This window comes from Apteryx rowi, unplaced genomic scaffold (genome assembly GCF_003343035.1).
Source record: "Apteryx rowi isolate R43461 unplaced genomic scaffold, aptRow1 scaffold_761, whole genome shotgun sequence".
Classification (NCBI taxonomy): domain Eukaryota; kingdom Metazoa; phylum Chordata; class Aves; order Apterygiformes; family Apterygidae; genus Apteryx; species Apteryx rowi.
Window position 1 is genome coordinate 278638 of NW_020451051.1, and position 20419 is coordinate 299056.

General features: G+C 36.3%; 1 protein-coding gene across 10 annotated transcripts in view; it reads left to right on the top strand.

Moving 5' to 3' along the window:
• Positions 1–20398, top strand: part of AASDH (aminoadipate-semialdehyde dehydrogenase) — a 24631-nt gene extending 4233 nt beyond the window's left edge. For 2 of the 10 annotated variants that reach the window (XM_026088299.1, XM_026088298.1), the window contains exons 3-15: positions 2207–2327; positions 3033–3373; positions 4173–4365; positions 6551–6792; positions 8995–9101; positions 9562–9734; positions 11833–12025; positions 12587–12705; positions 13611–14451; positions 15699–15862; positions 16440–16565; positions 17510–17641; positions 18749–20398. In XM_026088299.1, coding sequence (XP_025944084.1) covers positions 2207–2327; positions 3033–3373; positions 4173–4365; positions 6551–6792; positions 8995–9101; positions 9562–9734; positions 11833–12025; positions 12587–12705; positions 13611–14451; positions 15699–15862; positions 16440–16565; positions 17510–17641; positions 18749–19150 — 3154 coding nt within the window. In that variant the 3' untranslated portion in view covers positions 19151–20398. Of the gene's footprint in view, positions 1–2206; positions 2328–3032; positions 3374–3834; positions 3923–4172; positions 4366–6550; positions 6823–8994; positions 9102–9561; positions 9735–11832; positions 12026–12586; positions 12706–13610; positions 14452–15698; positions 15863–16439; positions 16566–17509; positions 17642–18748 lie in introns of those variants that run through there. The other 8 variants (XM_026088301.1, XM_026088300.1, XM_026088302.1 and 5 more) reach the window with 8 other exon arrangements.
• The last annotated feature ends 21 nt before the right edge of the window (positions 20399–20419 follow it).

Sequence of the window (20419 nt, forward strand, 5' to 3'; positions counted from 1 at the left end):
AATTTTTAAAATCTTACTTTTACAGATTATTTGTAATGTGTGTATCCCTTATATTTTATATCTGTTAAGTTTATGATAGAATATAGAATCCCTGCATCATACCATATTTTCATGAGCTGGTATGTACAGCAGCAGTCATGCTTCTTACCGGGATGATCTGTGTTAGCATTTTCCTATTGTCACACTGGGCTAAAATATACAGTAGCACAAGAAAATGTAAGACAGAAAGTAAAGTAATGGAAGAGAATGATGTAAAAGAAAGATGTCCAAAGATTTCATTGAACTCAGTAGCATACTTCTTGGTATACCTGCTAACTGTTGTCTTCCTGGTTTGGACAGAATGCCGCTTAGGCGTTTCAGAACTTTGTTTCTAAACGTGCCCAGGAACATCTAACTCCTCACAGTACTGGTGACATTGCCAAGGCTTTGAGTGCAGGGTTTTTGAGTAGGTGTTCCTTTAGCTACTGTAAAGCCTAATCCAGAAATACACCTGTAAAGCAAGTGCTTACATTACTTGTCTGGGGGATGGGTCATTTGTAGCATTCCTCTCCTTCAAGAATCTGAAACTTCGTTACAACTCTTTATTAGTCTGGTAGATCAAGAGATTCACTAATCTGTTATGGGGCTCTACCTTCACTGTAGGTCAAACTTCTGCTTATGTGGAATAGTACAGAGTCGGAGAGATGTGTAATATGGCTCTATACTCAGTGAATCAAAGATTATCATTTGCCAAAAAGAAACCTTTGTTCCAGCATGGGCTTGTGTGAATATTTCACTGCAGTAAAATGGTGCAAAATAAATTCTTCTACAAGTGAAATATGCGAGAGACTGGTCTCTCCTCTGACTGTCCATCATGCAGCTGACTGTATAAGCATGTCGTTGTAGAGTCACACATCCCTTTCTGGCTCAGTTGATGTGTTAAAGTGAGTGAGTGCTGTTATCATTAACCTTTTGGAAGAGCTGAGGAACTTTCTCACTGGTAAGGAAACACTTTTCCCTGTGAGGAGAGTCCTGCAGCAGAGCAGGTTGCTCAGAGGGGCTGTGCAGTCTCCAGCCTTGGAGGTTTTCAAGACATGGCTGGATCAAGCTGTGAGCAACTGGGTCTGACCTCACAACTGGTCCTGCTTGGGCAGGAGATTGAATGAGAGACCTCCTGAGGTCCCTTCCAACCTGAATTGTCCTCTTTTCCTACGAACTGTGCAACAGCAGCATTTTCTTTTGCTACGTGAGTGGGAGCTACCAAAGCATTTTGATTCTTACAACTATTGCTCCTAAGCAGTTAGCTATATATGTTATATGTGATGCATGGCAGGCTTAGGCACTTTATTCAAGGTTATTGGTTCCAGTGCCTGTTCAAGTGCCTTAAACTTAGTAGTGACACTGCAGAATGCTGCAGTTTCTTTGTTCTTGATCTTGTCATTACGGCAGTGATAAATCACTGTCACACACTGAGGAAATATAACTAATTGTTCATGGGGACCCAGGAGAAGAAAGTTTAAGAAAGAAAATAAATTTTAAAATTTATGGAAATTGTTCATGTTTTAGTCACCTCTTATTTATCTTTGGTTTTTGAGGTGTTAATGAATTTGAGTAGTTGTCTTTATCAAATTGAGCCACTAGATGGAGTACCTAATCAGTGATTGTTGTAAACCAGTAACATGAAGAAGCACTGCAATAGGAAGCACAGTGAATGAGATTAAAATGATACTTAATGTTCATCTGTTTATTTGTTAGGGAAAAAATTATAATATTTGCTCAGATTTTCTTATGTTGGGTTCTGTAAACTAGTCAGAACAAAAAGATAGTATATTCAATATGTGGAGCTTGGGATTTTTAAATATGTTTATACACATTACAGATGTAAGTGTAAAGCTTATATTTCTGTTTCTAGTCAATAGCAGAAGCTTTGAAATCATTGTGCCATTGATGTCAGTGATACCTTTGTCATCGCCAGCCTCCTTGGCCAGGAAGAATTTTGAGTGTTTTCATCTAGATTTAGGCTTTTTCCTTGCTGTAAAAGATCAGAAGGGAACAGTGTTAATGATTTGCTTCCTACTTTATTTCTAACAAAATATTTAAAAGTCATGTTCTAACTACATTTTCTGACTCTGGAAACTAACTGTAGTATAAAAGAAACCTTAGTGAAATTTAACAGGATTTTCTTATCCTTAGAGTTTTTTAAATTTTAATACTTTTCTCTTGGTAGAATCCTTCAAGTTCCCGCTGCCTATTCTCCTGTTGATCCAGATGTATCACCAATATTAACCACCTACTTCATGAAGAAATGCAATCTTCAGTATATTCTTGTTGAGAATGACAAAATAAACGTAAGTGTTCAGGCTTCTACTGGAAGCAGTAATGTGCCATGTAGAAATGTGTAGCTATTCAGACTGTATTCTGTCTAAGTTTGTATATGGTTGCTTTGTTTCCTCATGACAAGAGGTTGTCTTCTTCATTCAGATACAAACATTTGTAAATTTAGAAGTACTAAGTGCTTCTCCCCTGTTTAAAAAAAATACCTGTTTTCCTATTACAGTGTTGTTCAGGCAGACTTGTTGGGCACTGGTGTTCAAAGACTTCTCCAGTCTTGTTTCCATGTATGTCAAGGCTGGAAGTTGGAAGTCTTTGCAGCAGTTGAAAATAGCTACTCCATTTAATCCTTTGGTTTTCCTTTGTCCAACTCCTTCTAAATCTTTGTATACTCACGCATTGCAAAGGGAATAGACAAAACTGGACCATCTAGTTACAATTCAGAGCACTTTTTCTTTGTCTTCTGTGAAATTGTTTCATGTATTTTCCCTTTTTATTATTTGCCAAGATAATTACTTATTTCTCATTTATAAAGTATGCGTTCACTCATATTTAACATTTAAAAAAAAAAAAAAGTCCTATGTGTGTTCTCTGAAAATGGATGGGTGAAAAATCACGGGTCATTGTGAAAATGATCTTTTTTTCATAATTCATTACATGCAATAGAACAATAACAGTATGTCCTGAGGTTTCCTGTTTAAATTGTGTATTTTCTCTCACAGAAATTCAAGATATCCCATRAGGGTTGGTTTTACCACAGTTCTTCCGCAATAGAACATATTGGTTTAACTCTCTTCCAAATTAGCTGGAGCAATGCTGATACAGGTTCCCAACTAGCCAATGTAAAAAGTAAATATGAACCCTTCAAGGCTATGGGTAACTTGCAGCCACATTATATTGTCTGCCCAGATCAACTTGAAGTAAAAACATCGGAAAGGGGATACATGGACGTTGGCCAGAAATACTCTCTAGCATATGTCTTGCATACATCAGGAACTACAGGGATTCCCAAAATAGTCAGAGTACCTCATAAATGTATCGTGCCAAATATTCAGCATCTTAAGTAAGTATGGTTTCTATTTTTTCTTTTAAGTGCTTTTACAAATTAGGCCTTCAGTGTTTTTTTTTCTTAAGTACTTCAGAGGGGTATAGGTTGGGGTTTTGCTAACACTGCTTCACTTCTTCCTTCACCTTTCCTTCCTCACATTTCTTTTTGTTTGTTTCTAAGTAGTCATATAAAGTTGTTTGTCTAAATGTTATTTTTAATGCTTAAATAAGGCTCTTTACTTGAATTTTTGGGGAGTGTTCCCTCCAAAATGTGGTGGTGTTGTAAGTTTTCTGGTTTGCTGCTTGAAGAAAAGAAGTAACAAAATTAATTTTTTATTCCCATTTATATTTAATGTCTTCTGCAGATTTTCTCTTTAAATCCTAATTCCTTTTCAGACTACCTGGCTTTCATTCTGTTCCATTTAATACTCTCCAGAACATCTATATTCTAGAAATTACTACTGGTCTGTTTGTTTGAAGTCTGGAGTGAAAAAAGATTCCAGATCCAGAGGTGTACCAAATGAGGACCCATTGGTTGGAATATGCCCCAGAACCTATTGTCTTGGTGTGTAACATGATGGATATCTTTGTAAAGGACCTTGTTCAATCAATAGTTATGGTCTTTATGCAGGAGTTCTTGCTCAAATTCTCTGGTCTGCACATTCAAGGAATATGCCTATATATTCAGAGTAGCCCTTAACTAAAGCGAGGTACAGAAGCTCTTTCATGCTGCTCTTCCAGTTTGCTCTTCCAGAACCTTTTTTCTTTTTTAACAACATGCATCAGGTTTGTAATTCCTAGCTTTCTTATTCTAGATCCATATTTGAGATCACACAGGATGATATGCTGTTCCTGGCTTCTCCTCTAACATTTGACCCATCTGTGGTTGAATTGTTCATTGCTCTGACAAGCGGAGCCTCTCTTCTTATAGTACCAAACACCATTAAAATGATGCCTGTGAAGCTGTCTGCTGCTCTGTTTCATCAACATCATGTGACCGTGTTGCAGGTRGGCAATACATAAGATACATGTCGTCAGTGTCTTGCTTCTCACCTTTGCTAAAATGTGCTATTTCTTCATCAGACTAGACAGTAGTGATAATATTGCAGGAGTGTTCTTCCTTGAAAGAGTAGCTCCTGTTGTCCTTTTCGCTGTAGGGTGTTAGCTTTTTAGAAAATTACCATCTGATTGCAGTCTCAAACATTTTGCRACAGAAAACACTGAACTGAAGATAAAGCTGACATTCATCTTAAGAATGTGTTAATTCTTAAGAATTAATTAAATTAGTCTGTTTTAATTAATCTGCTAGCTCTGAATAATCTGGTAAGGAGGTTACTTTTTATAAACACTTTAGAACCTTATAATGGGCTTGATCTTGGAGCCTTTCCTCATAAATAGTTTTTAATTTTTAGTGGTAGTCTCTATACTGTACGTACAACAGCTAAAAGAGTGCTATTATAGGATGATAAAATGTTTGTCACTTTTACAATAATCAGAGAAGGATAATGATTGATTCCCCAGCAACACTTCTTGTTTTCAGGCCATCTGTTTATATGAGGCTTCATCTGCCCCTTCTGTCTTGATATACATTATTTCCTATATGGTCTCTATTTTAATAGCTTTAAAGTTCATTTTTGGAAAATATACTTGAAATTGTGAGCATCCAATGTGGCTGAATAAGCCCCATCTCTTGCTTTGTAGTGTTAAGGGGAATTTAATAAAGCTATTAATTAAGTGCAGAAACTTAAATTCTAGGGGAATGGAAGCCACTAAAAGTGTGTCTCATTTATAACTGACTTTGAGCAAAATGACTATGATCTGGTTAGTCTATTAACTGCAGTAGATCAACCCCTGAGCAATGCTTTGTCATTAATGTTGGAATTCTGAAATACTTGCATTCATAGAAATGTTAAGGTTTCCTTTTCTTTTGGAGAAATAGCGGTAGTTGAGATTGTAGATTTTAAATTTAAGATTAGTGAATAGTTAGCTGAAGATTCCACAGCAGAAAATAATCCACTCTCTGTGAGTATTTTGATAACCTTATTCCTTACTCTTATTTTGTTTTGTTATATTTGCTATAAATCTTAATGGTATAGATTTTCCTATCACACACAAGTTCCATGATCACTTTAGCTCACTCGCTGCTTTAAGTAAAACTGTTCTCAGTTCTTTCTAAAACTGTTCTTGCTTCTATTAGCAAATTTTTTTTTTTTTTTTTTTTTAAGCATGTAGACTAACAGGGCAAGGCTGGATTTGGTCTCACAAAGGTGTTTGAGATGTCTCCTTAAGAAAAGTTTGGTTTTGTGGTTTTGATCAGTGAAGGAAGGGTTGCTCGGCAGAATTAATGTCAAAATACTCTTTAGAGCTTAACTGATGATGAATAATTTTATGATGTTTCTTAAATTATAGGAATGCCTCACCTTTCCCTCTTAACTTGGTTGAGCAGACTTGGGAAATCTGAAAAAGTGATGAAGGGAGAGGGAAGAGTCATTTTTTCCCCACCTTTTTTCCTTACTGCAATTCACTGAAGTTAAAATGATCACTTGAAAAGTGATGGTCTTGATATGTTACAGAAAAAAAATAACTTGACAAGAAATAATTCAGTTAATTTTTTAGTCCTCTTACTAGACAAAAAAATATTCATTTTGCAGTGTAATGTGAAAACTTTCAGAAAACTGATCTTTGTAAATTATTATATTTACCCAAATCAGAAACAACCCAATATCTGGCATCCTGTGAATTTTTAATGTTATAGAAAGATCTTTAAATCTTTTATATTCAGGTTAATTAAGTATATTTTAGCTGTAACATACTGCAATGAAGGAAAAAAAGCCCCAAACAGTAATAGCAAGAGAATATCGTGTTTGCTGCTTTCTATTTCAAAGGAATTAATATAACAACTAATGTGCATATACTTCAGATAATGGCTGAAAACACAACATGGAACCTGTAACACAGATAGGTGAAGTATGAAACTCAGCAGCAGAGCATAGATTTGTGCTAAAAATACTCATTACAGGTTTCACATGATAAAATCTCAGAAAACATCAGCACCATCTATACTTGCATCTGATGGTTGATGATATTAGCCGAATAGTGGATATGATAAAGCAGGAACAGGTGTATACATATACTGAAAAAATATAACAAATATTTCTCTTGCATCTTCTTCTTTCTAACATGTATCATTCAGTCAACACCAACACTTCTCAGGAGGTTTGGAGCTCACATTATTAAATCAACTGTGTTGTCTGCAAATACTTCGCTCCGTGTCTTAGCCCTTGGTGGTGAAGCATTTCCTGTACTGAATCTCTTGAAAAGTTGGAAGCACAAGGAGAACAAAACAAGTATTTTTAACCTGTATGGTATTACTGAGGTGTCAAGCTGGGCCACTTGCTACAAGATTCCTGAAGAGGTTTTTAGTGCTGATTTTCGGTAGGAAACTTGATGATTTTCACTGGCTTGGTATGTGAATGGTTAAATGTGTTTTCACTAGAAATAGAACCTACATTTCCTGGGCTACTCAGACCTTATAAGTGGTTTATGCTGGTTGAAGTTAAACTTGTCTTTTCTGTAGAAGTAGACAAATCCGTCCTCTATTGCTGTAATACAGGCCCCTCAAGTAGAAATTGTCGGTGAATAATTCTTAAACTACAAAACTGCAGGTTTGTTGCAGTCCAAAATCCTGTGTACTTGCGCAGACCTCTTAAGTTTCACATATTGTGTTGTGGTGGTTTCTGTTTTAGTCAGCCCTTCATCTAGACCTCCTCCTCATTCCAGCCTGTGATTCCACATGCTGAACCTGGACTGGCCTCATCCAGGGCATGCTGTTTCTGACTGTGTCGTGCTGTTGGAGCAGTGTTAGGCTTCTGTAGGCCGCTGACTCTCAGCCAAGTTGCTGGTAACTTCAGTTAGGCCTATCCTTCCCCATCAGGACACTTTGCTGATGGGATCTAACATGTTCAAAGAGAAGAAATGTAATAGAGCCGTCAGTGGGAGTTCTACCTGTAAAGAAATGAGGCTATTTAACTGTTGATCATAGGCTCTGAACAAAGATATACTCACGGCTTAGCTCTGTCAAGTTCAGAATGTTAATTTTGAGATGTACTTACTTTAAGCAAAAATACTAAAAAGATTACTTTCAAATATAATCAGCATATGTACATGTGTTTCTTATAGCTACAATGCTTTTACCTACAGATTTTGGAACTCCAGAAGTGACTTAATGAAGACTAGACTTTAGTGAAGACACTGGATAATATACTATTCAGCAAATGACCCTTTTAATATTACATGACAAATGTAGGTGGCAGAAATTTGTCCCAAGTGACCCACCCAAGATCACAGAGTGATTTTACTTGGACTTTCAGGAGTTCTTTCTTCTCAGTATTTAGCATGCACCACCATTTTCACTCAATTATTGACTGTTTTGTTCACTGTATTTTATGAGGAAGGTTGCAGGAGTGCCAGGGCCCTGAGAGGAGCTTCCAGTCATCTCAGGGTTTCATTTGCTCTCTGAAATGTGTAATTATTCTGTGGCATGATAGTTACATGTGTGGCTTGAGTTAGATGCATCTTATGAAATGCTTTATGATTTATGTAGGGAGCTTATTTTTTGTTTGGAGATGGTAAATTTTATTCTTTTTTTGATTTTGTCTTTTCCTTTCTGTTGGGGCTTTCCCAGGCATGGAGTAGACATGTTGAATGTCTGGGATGCTTTCTCTTACTTTTTTGTCAGGTAATTATCTTTTGAAGCCAGCTAGAGGAAGGAAAAGGAGAAGATGATTCTCACTTGGCAAAAATACACATTTTACAGACTGGTTTTTGCTCAATATGAGATGAAGAATTCATTGGCTGATCAGTGAAAAGGAGAAGTTTCAACAGCTTAAGTAACAGGAATTGCACAGGAACTGTTAGGTTGAAGTGTGTGACTTTTATGACAGGAAGTGAACTGGAACCCCATGCCTGACTTCATACATTACCAAAGTTATTTCAAGTTACCTGGCTGTTTAAATTTTGCTTTACTGAAGACAATCTTTTATTCTGTACTCCCATTCAGAAGTAGTGTCTATATTCAAAAATTAATGTTCCGTGAATGCTTGAAGAGGCTGGAGAATGAGGGAAAAGGAAGGAGCTGGTCTACAGTTCAACAAAAGAAGTCTATGGATAGATGACATTGAAATTATTCTTTCTTTTAAGTCTTCTTTGAAAAAGTCAGCTGAACTCAGCTAATGAAATATCAGGAATAAAAGAATAAAAGCTCAAACTAGGATATGGAAGGAATGAATTAGAAATCAGATGTGTTTAAATTCTTTAAGCTTGATGATGTTCAACCTGGGGCAGCAAAAAACTGGCTGAAATGCTCAGGGTGCTCTGGGTATTTCAGGGTCCATTTTAGCCTTATTTTCTATCATTCTGCATTTTTTGATGTATGTTAATAAAACTCATGCACGCTGGTGAAGTTTTTCATTTTGAACACATTGAGCAATTTTTTAAGAAGACGCATTTGTAAAAACAAGCCCCAAGTATCTAGTGCTCTAACACTGATCTTTTAAAAGATTTTACTCATTTCTGGTAACAGTTGTTTTGTGTTCAGAACGGAAAGATTTTTACTGTTTCTCTCTCTAATATGTTTAGAAGTGATTCCCCTGTACCTTTGGGTTCACCACTCCTTGGAACAGCAGTTGAGGTCAGAGATACCAGTGGTTCTGCAGTTCTAGAAGGCGAGGGACAAATATTTATAGGTTATGTTATATTTGTTGTTCTTTTAAGATGCTTTTCTTTGTTGGTTGGGTTTTGATAATATGTTAATTATTTTACTTTGTATCTGCCTCTGGTATACAGACTAATATGACGTTGTTAGGTTCCATTGGGCTGGGAACCTGCTCATAGTATTTTAGGTTGTTGGAATGATGAACAAGAAATTACCATCATTTTATCTGCAGAGTGCGTTCATTATAATGATTTATTTTTTCTGCTTGCATTTTGACACTTTCGGTAGCCAAGTTACTTTTATGTGTTAACTGAATTAACTGTATGGCCCAATTTATATGTTTTAGAAGTTTAGGCATTGGTGATAATCTTTTAATACTTCTGATAATGCTTGTTAGAATTTACAAGAATTTGATAAAATACTCAGTGTTTTCTTTACAATTTCAAAGGTACACTATTTAATATATATGACCACAATATTTTCTTTTGTAGGTGGTGAAGAACGAATCTGTTTTCTTGATGATGAAATAACTGTACCTTCGGGCACGATGAGAGGAACAGGGGATTTTGTAAGAGTGCAGGATGCAAAGATGGTCTTCCTGGGTCGGAAAGACAATCAGATTAAACGTCATGGCAAACGTTTCAATATGGAATATTTGCAGCAGGTAATATCACATTTAGTGAGTAGTGCATGCCAATATAGAAAAGCAGGGATAAGGAACACATCATTATCATCAGAAATCTGTGTTTACTCAATTTCAGATGACTTTTAGGAGTCTTAMAGAAATTCAAGTATCTAGTCATATAAATTAGGCACATAAGAGAAAGGAATTTGGGTTTTGGAAATATGCTTTATTCTGTGGTCTATTCCAGTAGAGGTGAGAAACTATAAACATCTGAGAAATACTGACGACTTACGCAGCAGTGCTTGCATAGTAATAAGGCTACAAGATGGGATGTCAGACTCCTAGATTATATTTCATTTGTGACATTCAGGCAAATAAACAAATCTCTCTGAGTTCATTTTTGTATAAATAGGTACAAACTTTAGCTACAAGAGACTACTGTGACAGTTAGTTAAGATTTGTAAATTACCCTCAAACAGAATGGACCACGAACCAGTATGAAGACTGTTGATGGCAAAGAGCTGTGTAAAGATTTGCTGGCATCTCAAGAAACTTTGGAGTGAAAGCTTATTATGGATTAGCTCAAAACATTCTTTTCTGAAAATACAGTGAATCATAAATTGCGAGAGAAAGACAGGGCCTCAGAATAAATGTTCTAGATGGATTTGTGTTTTGTTTTAATTTTTAAGCATTTCTTTTTTTTTATCAGAACACAGTGTTTTATGTTTAAAAAGCAAAATATTTATTACTTACTAGGTTTGTTTTCTTTTTAAACATCAAATTTGTGAAATACTGCTATGGACAATTTTAAAATTCATGATTAGAAATTAATTATGCATTTTTATAATGTCAAGCTTGCTTTTTTCCCAAAAGTTTTTCCAGAGAAAAATAAGTTCAGGGTTTCGGTAAAGAAACATGACCTTGTGGAGAGTAAGTTTTTCAGGTGCAGGCCAGGGGCCTATAAAGGGAGATTTGTGTGAGAACATAATGTCCTGTTTCGGCTCTCTTGATAGTAAGCACAATTCCCTTGCAGTGCGGATGTAGCACAAAAGCTGCGTTTGACTTTAATTCAGAAAGGTGATTTGTGAATTTTAAAATGTGATAACTAAAGCTTGATAGTTTTCATCCAGTCCCTCGTTATTGTGAAGTATCTCTAGCAAAGATATTCTTGTGGAGAACTAGAGTTGTAGCTGTGTTCTCAAGAAACGAATAGCTGTTCTCCCTTCTATGGAGCATAATGATTTTGTCAAAAATAACTGTTTTTTCTGGACACTGCTAGTTCAGTCAGCTCTTGCATTTTATAAGATGGCAAATTATCAAATGAATCAGATCATCAATGAAATAATGGAATGAAATACTGTTCTTAATTACTTATGTCATCATTTCATTGCATTCAGCTAGCTGGTATTATTGTAACAGAAGACAGAGTTTGTTGGAGGGGGGTCTTCCTCCTCCCCCCCTTTTTTTAAGCTATTTCAGTAAGAGCTGTTATGATTTAATTGCAAATGCTTATCCTCAAATTTTGCTCTCAGGTCATATAGATGTATGGATATGTTTAGTTTTGAGGATCTGGTTTAAACATGAATAACAAATTTTAAAATTATATTTTGTTTTGACTGATCTTTTTTGATCTCATTAAAGCCATTCTTACTATAGTAGTATGTAATCAGATGGGGTTTGGACTACATCATTTAAGACAGAGGTAAAACGTAACCTGTGTGTAGTACTGTTATCTGATAGTACTTTTGTTAAGAATTAGTGGTTCTAGTATTTGTTAGAAGTATCTGTGTTTCAAGAACAGTGATTATGTTCTGCATCTTTATTGACAGTTTGGGCAAAGACACCTCGTGGAAGTGTTTCTTCATGTTTTTTCTCAGGACRCAGTTGTTTAGATAACTGAAAAGTTTGCTTTGCTGATAGCTGTACTGATTTTGCTACATGTTAAATTCACTCTAGTGTCTGACACTGAACATTGCTACTTAAATACATATATTACATATATTAATTTATAGGATGTTATGAAGGAAACTGAAACAAATACAAATTTAACAGTCTGTAATTTTTTTAAAAATTGTGGGTTTTACTCCTTTTACTCTATTACTGAACTGCATTTCAAAACAATTTTTTTGAATTACAGACTGCTGAAGATCTTTGTCAAGTGGAAGCTTGTGCAGTGACCTGGTATCAGCAGGAAAAACTTATCTTGTTTGTTGTACCCAAAGACAATTTCGAAGAGAGAGAAACTTTTAAAGAACTTCAGAAACGTCTACCAACTCATGCAATCCCTGATGAGCTTGTACTGATTGAAGCTTTGCCTTTAACATCACATGGTAAATGAAACTATAATCACCCTTGCGACTCACTTTAATGGACTCCATTCCTTTTGTTTTTTTTCATTGACTGAAATACAGATTCATGCTTTTTAAATACGTAGGTCAGATGACTCATTCCTTGTGGGAAAATATCAGTATAGGCTGACAGCTGTATTTGGAAACAGCAAATATGTCTGATTTGTTGTGCCTGCTACATATATGTATGTTTGCTTGATAATGTTTCATTTGAGATTCAGAGAGCAGTAATAAAATCCATTTAGTATTAAAGCTGCACATTATTTTCTCAGCAGCTCCTCTTGCAGTCTGTGACAGAGCCCTGACTTTACTTGGGAAAAGATCAGGCACTGTATGTGGGATTATGTGGGAGGCTAGATTAAATTTTCAAAAACCTTACTGTGTTTTTAAGAGTATAGTTGATTCACTGGATAAAAAAATACAGGTACAATTTTGCCTATGAATAAGGAAGCCTGGGCAAGACTAAGGTGACTATTTGGGCAAAGCAAGTTTTGGAAGTGTAAATGGAACAATGAAAAAAATCATGCTGTATTTTCTACAAAGGCAAAGTTGATATGTCTGAGCTGAACAAGATTTACCACAACCATCTAAACTCCAGAAGACGTGACAGTAAGCTGAGCGGCGCAGAGAAATTGTGGGAAAGATTGCAGTATTTATGGAAGGTAGTATTTTGAGCTGCCTTTTTATCTTTGTAAGATGATCTTTATGCATGTGTCAGGAATTAAACAGTTTTAAGAAGTGTGACTAATGCAACCAGAACATTCTATCTGCCTATACATTTAAGTATTAGAGCTCTGTCTATTCAGTTAATAGTTCAGTACAGCTGCTCTGTAACTGCCAAGAGGGAATCATATTTCTCTTATCAGATAAAATTGTGGGCTCTGACGGTATACACAATTAGCATAGGACATAATCTGTCAGGAGATTCTTTTGAATACTGCTTCACATGCAAAAATAAGGTATCCCTGAGGGAAACAAGTAACTGGGACATGGAAATTTTATTAAAAAAAAAAAGCAAAAAATTAAAAAACAGCTACTGCGTTACTAGGATTTCTTATTTCTATAGATAACTGTGAACTGGAGAGGCTCTCCCTATTTTCTTTTTTTACATAGATGGCACAGTTTCATAATTGTGTCTTGGACTTTCTGGTTCTATTGTTTCTTAATTCCTGTGCTAAAGGCTTGTTTTAGATACTGAGAAGTAGAAACCCCCTTAGAGTTCTTGTCATTAATAAATGGCATTGAGACTGGAAAAGGTTGACAAAAATACAGCACAATCTGCTTTAATTCCTTAAACTGCAGAATTGGAAATGAGTAAAAAAATTTTGTACTACTGAACAAAATCTCCTTGTTTCTCCATTCCTCCCCAACTCTTGTTCAGTCACTACCCAGTTGGCGCTAAAACATTTCATGTGATTTTTGCAGAGTGATGAGTATCCTCAATTTCTGCTGACTTTAGTGGGAGTTTTAGGGTAGTCAGCTGGATTTCACTCAACTTCAGTTTTTTTCTGTGTGACATTGTGTACCACCCATGAACTGTTTTCTCTTTACTTCTTCCCTCTTCTAGTCTGTTCTGGGTCTCCTAGATGATTCCACAGAAATTTCTAAAGATTCAGTATTTCTCTACAGTGGCGGAGACTCCTTAAAGGCTCTAAGATTTTATGAAGAAATTGAGGTTCTAGTAGGCAGAGCTGTCCCTGGACTCCTTGAAGTTATTCTCAGCTGCTCAGTTGAAGAGGTTTATACGCATATTCTTAAAACTCTGTTTCCAAGTGAAGACCACTTAATGAACTGTGACAATGTTGTGAAAAGAAAATTAAGTGAAGACAATGGAGAGGAATTCTGTGGAAAATACGTTAAACTGAAATCTGAACAATCCTTTGAAGTTGCTCCTGGGTTAATTTCATTTATTGCACTGAGCCGAGGAAATCGGTTGTTTTCTATGAATTCCTCCAAGTCCTTTCCACAACCCAATGATACGGTACAGGTAGGGATGGAACGGAGACAACAGCCATCCTTTCTGCATTTATTGTCACCAAGTGTAAGGAAAAGCCAAGAGCAAGAGTATGGAATGGAGAAGAGCAGAAGTTTACCGGTTACCAACAAGGCAAATAAAATAGACGCTTTTTCTGTTCACCCAAGCTTTGCAGAATGTAGTTCTGGAACAATGGCTGAGTTGGCATTATGCATAAGATGGAAGTCAAATACAAGAAGATGTGTTGATGCATCACCGTTGGTTATAATACCATTTACAGATGAAGTATCTGCGTCTGTATATGTTGGCTCTCACTCTCATACAATGCAGGCGATTGATCTAGATTTGGGAGAAATAAAGTGGGAGAGGAACCTTGGAGATCGTATTGAATCTTCTGCCTGTGTATCTAAGTGTGGAAATTTCATTGTTGTTGGTATGTCTTTTGTTTTAGCCTTCGCTGAAAGTTATTTTTTCTGCTAAATATAAGATGAATGACAGAGAATCTTACTTCACCTCTGAAYGCCCTGCTCCTATGCCTGTCCATAAACTTCCATGTGTGCCTCAAAACTGATTTGCTGTAAAATAGAGATAGAAGGAAGAAGTAAACTAAGTTTCATGATAGTGAATAAGGGAGCTTATTTAACATATTTAACAATTTGAGATTTATTACATGCCAGTTTATTAGTAAGGCCTTATTAAGGAGGAGGAGAATAATCCATGGGTACAGGTTTTTTTAGTGGTTAATTAAAGTGTGACCTTTAAGCTGTTATTTAAAAGTATGGAAAGGTGATACAGTTTTAAAATGTCTATAAAAATGGATAAAAGTAGAAATTAGTACATGATGCCTTAGATAATTAAAGCCTTTGAAAAATAATCTCCTTTGATTCTTTTGCTTTTTGGAAATGTAAAGATGATGTTCCTTTTTTTTAATATGAATTTAGTCCTTTTTTAACATGATTTTGGGAAAGGAAGTTTCTAATCTATCATTGTATGTGAATTTTAATCTCTGTTGGCTTCGTGCTGTTTGTAGCACTGACTGTTTATATAAAACTTTGTCAGCTGACCAGTCTCTCCTGGGTTTTGTCATCTCTGTTGTCAACAGAGTTGTCATTATTCTTCTTAATGTTATCTTTTTAGGTAATGCGTACACATCACTGATCAGCACAGCTATCTGGGTGATGAGTTTTCTTATGCAAAGCAAGCACTACTATATTTTTGACTAGTGTTTTGATTGCTATTTACTGTGATAAGAAAAGTGAATTAGTGTTCTGTTCTGACCTCAGGAGTCTATAGAACTACAGCTCAGTTTCATTAGAAAATATACAGACTTTATTTTTTTGTTATCTTTGTTTCCAGAAAGGTAAATTAGGGAGAGAGGTAACTAAAAAAACACCCTTTTCAGCAGCTCACCATGTCTTCTAATACWATCACTGTAAAATTTGGTAGAAGGGCAGTGAAATAAGCATATTCCAGATGTAACCTGGCAAGAACATACTGAGCAATCAGCTTTGAATGTATGAACCATCAGCAAAGACTTTAAACTAAAAAAAGAAAAGCTTTGGAAACTGTTTAGAGACTACCTCATGAGTCATCTTATTTCTTTCCAGCAATGATGCAGCTAACAGCATAAATATAAATATTTTAAATTCTTTTTTCCCCATTTTGTGTTATTTCACACAGGCTGTTATGATGGCTTAGTATATGTGCTCCAAAGCAGCGATGGTGAAATACATTGGACTTTTGTCACAGAGGATGCTGTGAAAAGCTCTGCAGTTGTAGATCCTTCCACTGGACTAGTCTATGTAGGATCGCATGACCAACATGTGTATGCTTTGGATATTTATGTAAGAATACTGACTAACTTTTACGTATAGAAGAGTAAATATCTGACTTAGATCTGACTTGTAGCACCCTGGATGAAGCTCCATTGTATTTAGTAATCTCAGGAGTCCATTCTTAAACTTTGAGATAGTTATGCCTGCTTGAAGTGGAGTTAGGGTTATGTGGTAGCAAATGGTTTTAGTGGTGTTCTCAGCTGTGGTTCTCCTGCTGCTGGTACTGTTTTAAACCACATCTCAAGTTTCTCTATTACTAAATTATGTGTGGGTGTTTCAGAATAGGTTGTCAGCTATGGCTTAATGGCAGAAAGAGAATCTTACATTCTAAAAGAATAGATGAAGGAAGATGGAAAGTAAGTTCATTAGCTCATAAGTTCATTTGCTTAATTTCTTGTATTTGTTGGAAGAGAAATTAGCCAATGACATATGAGTTGATATAATAGGATGTGAATTATATCTTCACTTATAACTAATGTTTGCTGAGTAAACCATTTGATAAGGTATGACATTAGAAGTTCTTTGCAAACTTTTTGAGCTTCAACTGCATTTGTAAAACCTTTTATCTTTTTCCTTGTGCTTACAGAAAAAAGCTTGTATATGGAAGATCCATTGTGAAGGTGGAGCTGTGTTTTCTTCTCCTTGTCTAAGTTTTTTTCCACATCATCTTTATGTTGCTACACTAGGAGGACTACTATTGGCTGTAAACCCCGTATGTACCTTTGCCTACTTGTCTTTGGTCGCAATCTCAAATTCATATTAAGCCAAAGTGCATTTCTGAAGTTAAGAGCACTTTCCTGGTGAAAAGAACTAGATGATCATATGTTAACATAAGTTCTTTTTTACTTGAGGTCTTAAGTTATTACACACAATGTCATTATAATAATTCCTGTATTTCAGAATACAGAAAAAATGCTAATAAACAGTCACTTAGAGCAGATATTTGCAGTTTTTCAGCTCACACAACCCTGACCATCAGTCCTTACCATCTTTACCTCCCACTCRCTGCAAATTTCCTCAGTAGTACCCGATCCAGTGTTAGAACAGTGTATGTTTTGCAGCTCTAGTGGGCTGCAGTAAGAAAACACGTTGTTTTTTTTTCTTCAACCGCTGCTTTAACTCTACGTGAGTATTTGTAACAATTAGGAAGGTGCAGGCTATGTTAGGAGCTTATTGCGACTATCATAGGTTGTGGATTGCAGCATTTCCTACAGCATTTGTAATTCATGATGTGCACAATTAATATGACTTACTTTCAAGATACCCTCTCCTTCATTGGCTCTCTTCACATAATGAGGAGCTGGGGATAGAACTGAAAATGAATCTGTCACTCTTAAAATTACATATTAACTTGGGGAGTGAGTTTTTTGTTTGTTCGTTTGTTTTGGGGTTTTTTGTCAAGGGGGAGGAGGAGAAGGGTGGAACAGGGACATGAGTATCCCGGGGAACACTCTAAGCATTTTGTTGGAGTAACACATGAAGAGTACGTTTGCTTCTGGTATGCATTCTGGATGGGAGAAGCCTGTGGGCTTTTTTTGGTTTTGGGTTTTTGGGGGAAATTCCTGAGGGCTGGGTGAAGCTGTGGGGGAAGGGTGGTTCTGTGTAGCTTCTTGGGAGTCATGTTAAGCACGGGATATTCCTTGCTCTCGTTCCCAGGCAACAGGAAATAAGACTTGGAAAAGCTGCCTGGGAAAACCACTCTTCTCTTCTCCTCACTGCAATGAGAAATATGTTTATGTTGGATGTGTGGATGGAAGCTTATATTGTTTCACTCATTCTGGAGAAAAGGTAAAAGTTATTGCTGTTGGTGTTTTTTCTTATGTTCATCACAAAATCCTGGTAAGGTGCTTCATTAATACTGTTTTCTGAGGCTTAATGATTAATATACTTTACTATTTACACCATTTTGTGAACCAAATAGCAGTATGTATTCATTTTTGTAGAGAGGAGAAAGTTAAAAAAAAAAGTTGTCCAGCAAGTTCATGGCAGACCTAGAAATAAAGCCCAAAAACTCAAGTTTTTTGATCCAGAAATTCTAGTTCAGAGCTTGCCCGTACCCAAAGTAAATGTTCAAGAGTAGTGCCACAGATAAATAAAAGTTCCTGATTTTGTTTTTGAAATTTCTCAAAAATGTTTAAAGCCATCTATTCTATAAGATGGTGGCTATTTGGATCTAGGGTTTTCTTAGAAAGTTTATCCATTTATCAAACAAATACTCGCGCCATGGCAGAGATGTGCCATATCATAATTCTGGCAAAACATGTGCCAGCCATCACCTTGAATTAAATGAGACCTKTTTTGGTTAGTTCCTCACAGATGAATATGATCTGTGTTTGTTGGAAAAACAACTGGCACTGTTTCTGTTTGCCTGAGATGCAGTATACATGGTAATTCCAAAGCCTTTTCTGATTTTAAAATATATGTTAGCCCATGCCCTGCCCTCTGACTGCTTGCAGCAATCTTACTGTGCTGATACTCTCTTGAGACAGGGTCTGTGCAGCAGCAGCTTGATGAGAAGAAAGCAATCCTGCAAAAGGAACAGTCTCTGCCTTTGTGGCAGAGAACGGCATGGTAACAGGCTTCTCAAAGAAGTCCATTACTACCTCTGTTATGATAGCCCTAGAATATTTCTTTTTCCAAGTTAACGATCTTTATGAGAGCCACACAAGAAGGTAGTAACTCTTGCACATCAATTTTATGAGTCCTTAATTACTTACTGTGTGTACAAAGCTTAATTTGTAATGTAACAAGTATTTCCTAGCCTTCAGTGAAATCCAGTATGCTCTTGAAACAATGTACTGTCCTGTCAACCATTTGTCTAGTAAAAAATTACAGTGCTGTTAGACTGATGATGTGAACAACCTGCGATAATGGATGGTTATGTTCTTTTTGTAGGTTTGGCAGTTTTCCACCAACGGACCAGTGTTTTCATCTCCATGCATCTCAAGTTTAACTAAGCAAGAAATATTTTTTGGCTCCCATGACTGCTTTATCTACTGCTGTAATATGGAAGGTAATTTACTGTGGAAATTTGAAGCCACTTCAAGTGTATATGGAACACCATTTGTTTTCCAAAGTGATGACTTAAAGAACAAAATTCTTTTGGCAGCAGTGTCTACAGATGGCAAAGTGTGGATTCTGAATGCCAAGAGTGGAACAGCAGAAGGAGTAGACAAGCTCCCRGGAGAGGTTTTCTCTTCCCCTGTAGTATGGGGAACAAAGCTTGTTGTTGGCTGTAGAAATGATTATGTTTATTGCCTGGATTTGTATAAAACAGGGAAAAAAGAACAGCTATAATATTAGGCTACTTCCTTTTTATTGTTTACATTTGTAAATTAAGAACTCGCAGGTTCTGTCTGCTTCTCTGCCTATTTTACTGTCGACAATAGATGCTCTTTGCAGACTTCTCAGGTAGTATTTTTGTACCAAGCAATATCCAGTAGGAAAAGTGATGTTTACTGACTTGCTGAACGGACTGAAGGAGGAYGGCTGCTCAGCACCCCACCAGGGGTTTCACTGTTCCTCCCTCATTTTTTTTCACTCAGATTCATAAAAGTACTAGTGTTTCAGATGGTTTGGATTTCAATGTTATGCTTTGACCTGTGTAGCAGGAAAATGGAAGTCAGGAATTTGGCTTCCAGCACTTCCAGAATTGTGAGAAGCTGTGGTAAGGTGCCATCCTCTGCCATTTGGAATAAAGTGCTTGGCTCCTTGAGGGAGGAATTTATTCCTTTCTATGACTCCAGCCTAGCCTGCACCTTGAGGTACCTTTGCTCAAATGCCTTGCTCTGCCATGCAGCCTCACCCAGTCTGAGTGTGGATTTCTATTCTGTAGCAAGATAACAGTCTTTTGTTGAATCTAACTTTTAAATTGATTTCTGAGGACACAGTCTGCGTTGCATATCCTTGGGGGTGATGTTTATAGTTTGTATAGTGTACAGTTTGTATAAACAAAAAGATTCATCTTTTGTGAGCCTTGGCTCTCCTTGGCTCCAATTCAACCAAGCATATACCTAAATTCAGTTGAAGTCAGTAAGAGCTACTTCTTGTATTTTAAAGTTGAGCAGATACTTGCATGTGAATACTTACTCGATATCAATGACAGTTACAGAATGAGTTCCAAGATGAAGTGTATAGTGCTCAAATCAAACCTTGTTCATGTCATTTGTGAGGAAATTTGAATTGATGAATTCTAGAATGTCTTTACAGAGAACTTTAGTAAAGCGTTGTGTAAATTTCTTGTTGTCTTTAATACCTTAATAAGAATTACCATCAGTCTTACTAATGATAAATCAAAAGTACCCTGAACTCCAAGCATCTTCCTGATTACAAAAGTCTTTTAAAAGATCTATGGTAGAAAATATTTTATCCCTCCCCTTGATGGGCCATCTGCTTTGAGTTCTAAAATCTTGAATCACTAGTAAACTAGAAATTGCACTGGCTATGTTACTTCATCATGTCTTGTTACTCACTTTTATTGTTAGCGGAAATGCATTGTCAAGATGTTTGTAGAAATAAAAGTTCTATTTATAAAGTAAAACTGAACTATACTACTAACAAAAGGAG